Consider the following 12,235-nt stretch of genomic DNA (forward strand, 5'->3'; position numbering starts at 1 on the left):
TGGCACCCAGGGCATTGTGCTCTGCTGCAGAATTCAAAGTAGCTCAAGTCCGTCATATGATAAGATATGCCAACTGCCAATGAGGTTAGAAGATTTCGCTTTTTTTTTTTGCTTATTAAGCCTGTAGTATTATCCAGCATTGCAGTGTCACATGGTTTATCAGTCTCTCTGTGACATCCAATAACTTCACAACAAAGTTGACAACAAATGCAAAGTTTCCAATGTCTTTGCAATTGTTACAAACAAGCAACACATATAAATATGCTTTAAATGAAAACTGAGATGACTGCATTAAAATATAAACAGTAGGCTATAGGCCTATTTCAATCATATTGAAATATATTTTATGATCAATCGAGTTCTATTTTGCTACTTATAGGCTACTGTCTGTAATTTGTCTCAATATATTTCATGATGATGATGCCTAACGTGTGCAATGACATGCCAAATCGGTGGTTTAGTGCCTTTTTATTGGGTAAGTGTTAGAATAAGCCGCCTCGATATTTGCAGCTCTCTAGGAGCTGATCCATTGTCAGTATTGTGAAACAATTCTAATGTTAAGGAAATATTTGAATGGAGAAGACTGATCCGAGAGCAGCATTACCTTTCAAACACGTATGTGTACATTTATTTCGCAACTCTTGTGCACACAACCCGGGCGGTCTGGTTAGCATGTTAGGCTTATGCTTGTTTTAACAATGCATATTTCCAATAACAGCCAAAGATGTAACATTCGTTTCCCAAAACACCACACATAGAGAACAGTTGCTACGTGCGCCGTTGGGGCATGTGTCGATACTGATAGGATCGAAAGAAAGGCAGTGCTGCTCTCGGATCAGCTTTTATAATTAAAATCTTACCTTATCATTATTTCGCAATACTGACAACGGATCAGCTTCTAGAGAAATACAGTACAGTGGCTTCAGAAAGGATTCACACCCCTTGACTTTAGGAGTTTGCTTTGTTGCAAACAGGATGCATATTTTGGAATATTTGTATTCTGTACTGGCTTCTTTCTTTTCACTCTGTTAATTGTGTTAGTATTGTGGAGTAACTACAGTGTTGTTGATCCGTCCTCAGTTTTCTCCTATCACAGCCATTAAACTCTGTAAATGTTTTAAAGTCACCATTGGCCTCATGGTGAAATCCCTGAGTGGTTTCCTTCCTCTCCGGCAACTGAGTTAGGAAGGATGTCTGTATCTTTGTAGTGACTGGGCGTATGTAATTAATAACTTCACCGTGCTCAAAGGCTTGTTAAACAAAAATTGACTCCTGAACTTATTTTTGCTTTCCATAACAAAAGGGTTCACTACTTATTGACTCAAGGCATTTCAGCTTTCCATTTTTAATTAATTTGTAAAAATTTTGAAAAACATAATTCCACTTTGTCATTATGGGGTATTGTGTGTAGGCCAGTGACAAAAAGTGGACGTGAATACTTTCTGAAGGCACTGTATTACCACCTACGGCTGCAAATATTGATGTGGCTTGTTCTAATGTTTACCCAATAAAAAGTAACAAAATCATAGATTTGGCACATCATTGCGGCATGTTAGCCTGAAACGAAATAGAGACAAATTACAGACAGCCTACAAAGTAGCAAAATAAAATGTATTAAACATTAAATATATTTCATGATTGAATAGGCCTAATGTATGTGAATGCAGTCATCTCGCTTTTCATTTGAAGCATATTTTTATACGTCGCTTGTTTGTATCAATTGCAACGACATTGGTAACGTTGTATTTGTTGTAGGCAGCTTTGTTTTGAAGTTTTGGCGGTCACAGAGAAACGGATAAACCATGTGAGTTTAGCGGAGATCTTCGGTGTACAAATTGAAGCTGTAGGCCAAAAAAAACATCGACCGACGCATTTAGCTGTTCTACGAGTGGTCTGAGGCAGGCGTTAGATTATGAGCATTTAAGTACCACGTTATAATAAAGATGGTTTTGGTTAACAGCTCGGAGATTTAACGATACTCCTACTAAGGTTCTAACGATGATCTTAGCCGTAAGATGCTTTTTGGAAACAAGGCCCTGGTCTTTAAACTATACTCCGTTATTGCACCTGCTGCGACTATGATGGGCGTCAAATTCTAACCGCTTCATGCCAGGGGCGAGAGGGTTAAAACTGGGAGGGATCACTCTCCGGAGCCTGACGTATCCAGCACAGTCATTGCAGAACTGGGTTGCAACGTTAATAAAAACTGCATAATACTGCTGGATCATCGGCGTTGCATGCATTTAAATACAGGCATCATCCCAGGCCTATTGAAAGCGACTGGAATGCTTTTTCACACCTCTACAACGCTAACAGGAAATTCTGACTTATTTTCTTGGTTTCTATAGCTGTACAGAGGGCGTTGCAGGAAAGACAGAAAGTGACATGCCCTTCATTCGTAGCCGGACGCGGTTAATTCAGAATGGTGCATTTTAATTTGTGTATCTAGAATACGCGGATTTTCGTATAATTGTTGTGATAACGGCGGATACGACAATATCTATTACAAATCGATCAAAACGGATGCTAAAATGCGAGGTGCCAGGTCGATTTGAGCGGGTGGATGGCCAATCTGATGTTAACAATTGCGTTTCTCCCCGCGTCTGCCGCGTTGCTATGCTGTGAAGCTGGTCGTGAAGACCGGTCACTCGAGCCATGCTTCCCGGGGTCGGCGTGTTTGGCACCAGCTTGACCGCGCGTGTGATTATCCCTCTTCTGAAGAACGAAGGATTCGCCGTCAAGGCTCTATGGGGACGGACTCAGGAGGAAGCAGAGGAGCTGGCCAAGGAAATGAACGTACCGTTTTATACCAATAGAATCGACGACGTTTTGCTGCATCAGGATGTGGATTTGGTGTGCATTAACCTGCCTCCACCTTTGACGCGGCAGATTGCTGTCAAAACATTAGGTGAGTCGGGGATGCTGTGACATGAGCTTCCTTGGTGTGATAGCCTATATATGGCGTTTGACTTATTCCCCATTGATTTCACGAGGACTGTTATACAGCTTATTACAACATTGCCATGTATTATTTTCAATGAACAGACGTAGAGTAAGGTAGGCTTTTTGCGGAGAAGTGTATCTGATGTTGCCGACAGCTGTGTCAGTCTCTCCCAATCAGCTGCAATCCAAATGAATGAAAATGAGCAGCCTATAGGAAAGTCACTTCTGTATAATCACTTTAAAATCCCTTACTAATAGGCCAGGGTTCGGGACACAATGTCCGTGCTATCTTAATTACATCTTCTTCAACATGAACCAGTTGACATTTGGTAAAGCAGGAACTTTTGCAATTGAGTCTACAGTTATTACATAATTATGACAGCAATGACTGGCTGACTATTTGAGAAGGGTGCAACTGCAGCTGCAATTTGGGGTGTTCCTGCAGGTGGGAATTCCTGCATCTGCAGGAACCCCTCTTTATTCTCGTCCATTTTTATTCTACACTACATGACTAAAAGTATGCGGACACCTGCTCGTCGAACATCTCATTCCAAAATCATGGCCATTAATATGGAGTTGGTCCCCCCTTTGCTGCTAAAACAGCATCCACTCTTCTGCAAAGGCTTTCCACTAGATGTTGGAACATTGCTGCGGGACTTGCTTCCATTTAGCGATGAGCGGTAGGGACGTTGGGCATTGATGTTAGGCGAATCGGCCTGGCTCGCAGTCAGCCTTCCAATTCATCCCAAAAGTGTTCGAAGGGGTTGAGGCCAGGGCTCTGTGCAGGCCAGTCAAGTTCTTCCACACCGATCTGAACAAACCATTTCTGTATGAACCTCGCTTTGTGCATGGGGGGCATGAAAGGGCCTTCCCCAAACTGTTGCCACAAAGTTGGCAGCACAGAATTGTCTAGAATGTCACTGTATGCTGTAGCGTTAAGATTTCCCTTCACTGGAACTAAGGGGCCTAGCCCGAACCATGAAAAACAGCCCCAGACCATGTTTCCTCCTCCACCAAACGTTATAGTGTGCACTATACATTGAAGCAGGTAACGTTCTCCTGGCAGCTGCCAAATCTGCCTTTCGTGCACTGTTTTCCTGCAGTTCCGTTAACGACGGCAAGGGAAGGTGTTCGGCAGGCGGGAGCGAAGGACACTGTGCTAGCTTAATCAGCTTGTCCTAAGGAGGACTCCGGTACACGGGAGGCGGCGGGGGGGGGGCAGCACCGTGTGCTACTGTAGCTAACTAGCTACCTAGCAAGCTAGCTAGCACACAATGTCGCTAGCACACAGTGTCGCCACCGCGTGGGGGGCGACACTGGTGTACCGTGTCCCTCGGTTTTCTATGGTGCACAGCAGGCAGGGGCGAGAGCTAGCTAGTTAGCACACAGTGTTGCTCCAGACTCCTGCCTGCTTTACTGGCGGGAGGCGGGGGTAACCAGTAGACTGTGTCCTTTGCTACTGCCTGTCGGGCACTGTTTTCTTGCAGTTCTGTTAAAGACTGTGAGGGCAGGCGTGAGGGCAGGCGTGGGGATGTTCATGCAGGAACCAATGGTATACTCGAGGTGGGGGCGTTCCTGTAGATGCCCACAGGCACCCCAAATTGCGGGTTGCAGTTGCACACTATTGGACTATTTGCCTCTAGTCTAGACCATGTGATAATGGATAAATCAAATGGACAGACTGACACATGCAGGTGTCCAGTGACAATGATGAAATAGGAAATAACAATGGGACGGGACATGGGAGACCTAAAGATAACCCCATGCTGGCCGAGCCAGCAGAGGGCAAAACACATCACTAAGGCAACATCACAGAGAATGATACCCTTAATGAATAAAACCCTCTTAATATGCCTACTTTCTGCGGTCCTTGGAGCTGTGGCCTTGATACATAAGTAGAGGCTGAATATATTTACATGATGTAGGATCTTAATTTGATCACTCTTTTGTTGGTGAGAGTTTTCCTACATAGCAGGATATGCAATCTTGTAGTGTATTCTAGGTTTAAAAAGGCTTCTAAAGTTTGTAATTTCTACTTTAACATTTCATTTTTTTATGTTATTATTATTATTATTATTATAACTTGTTCTCCCAATTTCGTGGTATTCAATTGGTAAGTACATTCTTGTCTCATTTCTGCAACTCCCGTACGGTCTCGGGAGAGGCGAAGTCGAGAGCCGTGCGTCCTCTGAAACACAACCCAACCAAGCCGCACTGCTTCTTGACACAATTCCCACTTAACCCGGATGTCAGCGGCACCAATGTGTCGGAGGAAACACTGTACACCTGGCGACCGTGTCAGCGTGCACTGCGCCCGCCCGCCACATGAGTTTCTAGTGAGCGATGGGACAAGGACATCCCTGCCAGCCAAACCCTCCCCTAACCCGGACAACACCGGGCCAATTGTGCGCTGACCCATGGGTCTCCCAGTCGCGGCCGGCTGCGACAGAGCCTGGACTCAAACCCAGGAATCTCTAGTGGCACAGCTAGCACTGCGATGCATTGCCTTATACCACTGCGCAACTCAGGAGGCCACCACTTTAACATTTCAGACATGATTTGCCCTGATATAACATTTATAAATCATTTTAATCCACATAATAATTCACATTTCCTGTTGCTGCAGGATTATGTCCCTGCTGTAACAAACTGGCTCAAATTAAGATCCTACATCTGTAGCTAGCATTTGGGTCAGACTCAGCAGATAGGAAATTATGGACTTTAAGGGGGAGTTTAGCAGAGTAAAACTAGTAGTAATTACAGTGTAACAGTGGCGTTTGGTGCCGTTTTAAGATGAGGGAAGACAAGATTTCTTTTCATGAGCACGGCCTTATTTCTATTACAGAATATTGGATGACTGTCATTCATATTCAATTCACCCAGCTCAATGTAACATCGATAGGTTTAGGCTACTATACCGATTATGAGGTTGCTACAACCTAGCCTATGAATGAAAGTTTACAATGTAGACACAGGTGCACAGGTCAAGACAATTTTTTTTGTAAACAAGGTAACACACAGTGACACATTCAATACCACCTTGCACACTCTTGCCTGCATCTATCTTGGGTGTAATCACTAGTCCAACAGTTGCAAACAAGAGTTTCTATTGGACAAATTCAGATATGTTTATCCATGTTTTAAGAAAAACATTTCAACAATCGGCGGAATGAATACACCCCTGATCACACGCAAACACAGTTCACTTTCATAGGAGCCACATACAAACAGCATGATCACTCATTGTAGCTAACATAGCATCCCTCTCTGTTTGAGCCGGGTGTTTGAGTAGGCTAAACTAGCTAGCTACCACAGTTTAGTAAGTGAAAGTGAAAAAAATACTATGATACTCTCTCTCTTGCTTCTCCTTCATTTTTGAAGAAATGTATTTGTTCAAAACTGTTTAACTATTGTCTTTCTCTCTCTTTGAGTCAAATACTTACCACATTTTATGCATTGCACTGATATCTAGCTATAGCTAATGCCTTCAGTACTATATTCATTCTCTGGTCCTTTGATTGGGTGGACAAAATGTCAGTTCATGCTGCAAGAGCTCTGATAGGTTGTACGACGTCCTCCGGAAGTGAATTACTGTGTAAGTCTATGGAAGGGGGTGAGAACCATGAGCCTTCTAGGATTTGTATTGAAATCAATGTACCCAGAGGAGGACGGAAACTAGCTATCCTCCGGCTACACCATGGTGCTACCCCACAGAGTGCTTTTGAGGCTACTGTAGACCTTCATTGCAAAACAGTGTGTTTTAGAGGGTTTGTGTTAAATGCATAAGACACGTTTCAATTGAATGCATTCATTCAGTGTACAACTGACTAGGGAAAGGGAGATACCTAGTCAGTTGTACAACTGACTGCCTTCAACTGAAATGTGTCTTACGCATTAACCCAACCCTTCTGAATCAGAGAGGTGCACCTGGGGAACAGTGGGTTAACTGCCTTGCTCAGAATGACAGATTTTTACATTGTCAGCTCAGAGATTCAATCTAGCAACCTTTGTTACTGGCCCAACTCTCTAACCACTAGGCTACCTGCCGCTAGGTATCCCCCTTTCCCTTTCCTTAATCAATTATTTGGTGATGTGAATATTTTATTTTATTTAACTAGGCAAGTCAGTTAAGAACAAATTCTTAGTTTCAATGACGGCCTAGGAACAGTGGGTTAACTGCCTTGTTCAGGGGCAGAACGCCCGATTTTTACCTTGTCAGCTCAGGGATTCGATCTTGCAACCTTTTGGTTACAAGTCCAACGCTCTAACCACTAGGCTACCCTGCTGCCCCTATTTAGTATAGTTTTATCTTAAAATGATAGCTTTTTTTAATGTTTCACTATTTTTATTTTTATGAAATCCACTGAGGAGGAGGGTCCTCCCCTTCCTCCTCTGTCCTCTGAGGAGCCTCCACTGCAGTGTCAGATACTACACAGGTATAAGAGCAATGTGAAATGTTGCCCAGATGAGTACTGGCCAGTGTGTGTTCAACATATGCCCATGTAGCTGATGTGATGTCAGCCCTTCCTAACCTGGAAGGCTTGTGCTCACTGTCCAGACCAATGTATTTGGTTATCGTTAATGTGTGAAGATTACATTTTACTTGTCATTTACCTTTCTTTGAAATTGTTGCCAAAGCACCAGATAGCAGCCTCAAGGACACAGCAGTGGTAGAACTGGATGGTGGCGTCTCTTCGGTAGAAAATGCTTGGGGTCGTTAAGGTTCATTGACCATAGTAACAAAGATGGAACAATTGAAACAGATGTTTCACCGGATGTATAAGTCTGAAGCATCCGGTTAGCATTTCCACTCACCACCAAATATGGTGATGAGAGGAGGCCCAGTGGCCGGCAGTGGGAGAAGATGGAGTGTGATGGGTTTTGCCCGACATTCTGCAGATTTTCGCATTGATGAAACATTTGATCTCTATACGGTTTTCTGTTCCCAAAAGTTGAACCTGTTACGAACAAAGTGGACTCGGTTTTGTAGACTTTACCCTTTGCCAAAGTTTTTTTTTTTAAGTGTGTCATTTAGGAGTTCAAGGGCTAATTGAGTTATTGCACAGTTAACAGAGTAGGCGTTCCCTACCCTTTTTGTGGTACCTTAAATTGTCATGCTGGTATAACCAGAGCCTGAAGATATCAACAGTCACTGAGTAATCAATGTGTCATCATTGTAACTTTTGGAGTGAAATCATTGTACTCGTGTGTTAAAGGTGTGCTGATGTGCGTACAATGGTCTTTGTCATAACTTGAACTTTACTCTGGCGTGTGTAAATAAAGTTGCCACCAACCGTGACCACTCACGTGTAAACATGTCCTCTAGCTTCTGTTTTGACAGTCTTTCGTAGAGCCCCTTATTACATTTCCCACCCCAGTTTTGTTGGTTTAGGTAAATTTAGTGACAGTGCTAGCAGATGATTGATGAGAGCAAGGCAAGGCAAGCCTCTGTTTACTCCATGACTGGACTAATGTGAAATATTAGAAAGTGTGACCACACACCACCTAGGATTTTGTTCCATTTATTGCTGTGGTGACTGTCTTCGTGTTCCCTCCCCACCTGAACAGGTACTGGCATTTTTAGTCACTTTACGTTCTCATTTCTCACTATGATGTCAACCTGGAATGCTGTAGCCCTGCCCATCCTTGACCAGTTTCCTCCATGTCTCAAACATTCTCTCTCTCTCACTCTCTCACACACACACACACACACACACACACACACACACACACACACACACACACACACACACACACACACACACACACACACACACACACACACAGCGGCCCATGAGGGCTCAGGAACTTGCTTTGACCACCAACCCACGCTGACTTGGAATAGTGGCCGTTGAATGCAAAGCTACTTCCCCTTTTCAGGGTGTGTGACAAGGCAATGCTTATCTCTCTAACACCGGCTTGTTTACCTCGTTCATCGTGTCGATAAGCCCTAATCAGACGGTTGCTGAACTGGAATTTGCACTTGGAAGGCATTTGCCGACTGTCTAACCAAAATCATGGATGGGGCCGGCCTGACAATGGACATTGAACCAAACTAAGGGGACCAGGGTAAAACACTGGCATGAGGCAAGTGATGTTTCCCAAGCAACTGGTATTGTTATGCGGTTTTACCCCTCAGTGTAACAATCTTGGTCACATTAAAACAAACGGGTCTAACCAACAAGGCCACATCTCTTCTTCAAAAATAATTTCTTCTTTGTTTTTGTTTTCTTCCTCCTTCCTACTATAGCATTACTAAGGTATCTGATGTTGGGAGTCTGAGACATTTCTCAGGGAATTGGCGCCCTGGCAAGCAAACACGCTGGTTGGGATTAGTAGCTCATCTTACAGTCTTCAGTTAAAGGACTTGCGTTAGCGCCTAGAATGTATTGCCCGACAGTGTAAAGTGCATCAGTGTTTAGAAACTCCCTTACTCAAGTTTTACCCAAATTCATTAGCATTTCTTCTGCACCCGAGCCCGAAGAATTTCCATTTGCTGCTGTGCATTCTAGCAACTAGCTGGAGGATAAGATCAGATTGTGTGATGCAGGACAGATGCTAGATGCAATCAGAGACTGGAAGCAAATGTATTTTGAGGAAGAGGTGCAGGTGTACTTTCCCTCCCTTTTGCAGATTTGTCTTGTAGGCGGGAAGAAAATATAGGCGGGGAGACATTTAAACCTGTTTTGATGCACACTCACTATCTAGCACGTTCATCTGGTGTAGAGCGCGTGTGACACAGGTAGAGCCTTGAGCCTTGAGCCTTCCTGTGCAATTCATGAATGAATACAAAGCCAAGTAGTGAAACCACAGGGTTGACTTGGTACAATAATTACCAATCATTACCAAGCATACAAGCATTCATTCAGTGTACAAATTTAGTGACAGTGCTAGCAGATGATTGATGAGAGCAAGGCAAGCCTCTGTTTACTCCATGACTGGGCTAATGTGAAATATTAGAAAGTGTGACCAGACACCACCTAGGATTCTGTTCCATTTATTGCTGTGGTGACTATCTTCGTGTTCCCTCCCCACCTGAACAGGTACTGGCATTTTGAGTCACTTTACATTCTCATTTCTCACTATGATGTCAACCTGGAATGCTGTAGCCCTGCCCATCCTTGACCAGTTTCCTCCATGTCTCAAACATTCTCACTCAAACATTCTCACTCTCTCTCACACACATACACACACACACACACACACACACACAGCATTCACTCACTATCTAGCACGTTCATCTGGTGTAGAGCGCGTGTGACACAGGTAGAGCCTTGAGCCTTGAGCCTTCCTGTGCAATTCATGAATGAATACAAAGCCAAGTAGTGAAACCACAGGGTTGACTTGGTACAATAATTAGCCTACAAATGGCATCTTATCAGTACATTGACCAAAGTATCACCTGTTAATCTTTTGGCTTATCTGTCTCTTCTCTCTATGGCATGTCAATCTGTCCGTCTGTTTCTAAGTGTCCCTGGTTAGTTGAGACTGCTCACTCCCACTTTGAAGTAGTTTCAAAGGAACAGAAAAACCTACGGAGACGTGATGGGCGAGGTGAACTAGTTGGGCCTGGGAGGGAGGAGGAGGTTGACAGACTTTATAGTCTTCTCCACATCCCATTTTCCTTTGACCTATATGTCGTTATCAATAAAACTTCACAATACGGTGCAGAGCATTCGATTTGACTCCTGGGGGGCAAGGAGACCCACAGCTCCTCTAAAGCCATTGACAACTACGTGCTGTTTTCAAGGGATTGTTAAATAAATGTTAGCAATATTTGGTTTTAATATCATCACTTCTCAAAGAGCATAGTCAGAACAACACATTTCAGATTATTCCACATTTGGCTCTATCATCAGAGTTTTATACAGCAAGCAACTGCATGCTTTTCATGACCAGTAAAACTCAATCGATCATGTAATTTCAGATATGTGAGGGTAGCCTATCCATTTGGCATGTAGCTAGCTAGGATCAGCAAACAACATGCCATATCGCTTCCTTCATCAGAGATTAGGCTTTTGGAAAGAGCTTGACATCGGCAAGTCCTCGTCCTGGTAAAGTCGGACTACTGTTATCACCACTAACATGGCAAGCAAATCTAACAATATTTGGATATAGCCATCTAGTTTACCTCCTGAAAGTTAGCTTGTTAACCAGCCATATTGAAGTGATCTGTTATTAGCTAGCTAGCCAATTTGACGTGGTCCATCAATCCATGTAGCCTATCATATCTGTCAGCAGCAATCGTGATGAAACAATCTTAAAAACAATGTTGAAAATGGGATGTTAGCTTATTTCGCTAGGTAGACCTACATTGGTTGGAGGAAAAAGTACATTAGGTCTACTTACCACGATGTTTAGCCAATTATACAAAGTTTTTACCTGTAGCTTGCAAGGTCAACATTATCAGCTAACAGTAAATCGGCAACACAGGAGGCTGTTGAGGTGAGGAAGGCTCATAATAATGTCTGTCACAAAGCAAATGGAATGGCATCAACCACATGGAAACCATTTGTTTGATGTATTTGATACCATTCCACTAATTCCACTCCAGCCATTACCACAAGCCCGTCCTCCCCAATTAAGGTGCCACCAACCGCCTGTGATCGGCAAAAGTGCCCTTCTGCTGCTTGGCAGGCAGAGCCAACAAAGGATGGGAAATTAATCCTAAACCACAAACCACATACTTGTCAGTTACAGTTCACTTTTTATTTTTATACCACTCAAATATCCAATTGTAATGAACAAAAGTATATACAAAACATGCAACAATTTAATTGATTGTACTGAGTTACAGTTTATATAAAGAAATCTGTCAATGTAAATAAATTCAGTAGGCCCTAATCTATGGATTTCACATGACTGGGAATACAGATATGCATCTGTTGGTCACAGATACTGTACCGTAAAAAAATGAGTCACACAATTGGCCTTTTTGTTCATTCAAATTGCCATCGATAAAATGCAATTCTGTTCGTTGTCCGTAGCTTATGCCTGCCCATACCACAATTCTCTAAAACGACGTTAGAGGCGGCTTATGGTAGAGAAATGAACATTCATTTCTCTGGCAACAGCTCTGGTGAACATTCTTGCAGTCAGAATGACAATTGCACGGTCCCTCGACTTGAGACGTAACATTGTGATGTGTGACAAAATTGAACATTTTAGAGTTGCCTTTTAATGTAATGATCATGCTGTTTAGTCGCTTCTTGATATGCCACACCTGTCAGGTGGATGGATTATCTTGGTAAAGGAGAAATGCTCACTGACAGGGATGTAAACAAATTTGTGC

The 12,235-nt window shown here is 43.1% G+C and overlaps 1 protein-coding gene across 1 annotated transcript in view; it reads left to right on the plus strand.

Annotated features, from left to right (window-relative positions):
- Positions 1-2,169: 2,169 nt before the first annotated feature.
- The window catches only part of gfod1 (glucose-fructose oxidoreductase domain containing 1), a 44,647-nt gene continuing 34,581 nt past the window's right edge, over positions 2,170-12,235 (plus strand). The window contains exon 1 of the mRNA XM_071328686.1: positions 2,170-2,908. Within this exon, the coding sequence (XP_071184787.1) occupies positions 2,656-2,908 (253 nt within the window). The 5' untranslated portion in view covers positions 2,170-2,655. The remainder of the gene's footprint in view (positions 2,909-12,235) is intronic.

Source organism: Salvelinus alpinus, chromosome 10 (assembly GCF_045679555.1).
Source record: "Salvelinus alpinus chromosome 10, SLU_Salpinus.1, whole genome shotgun sequence".
Lineage (NCBI taxonomy): Eukaryota > Metazoa > Chordata > Actinopteri > Salmoniformes > Salmonidae > Salvelinus > Salvelinus alpinus.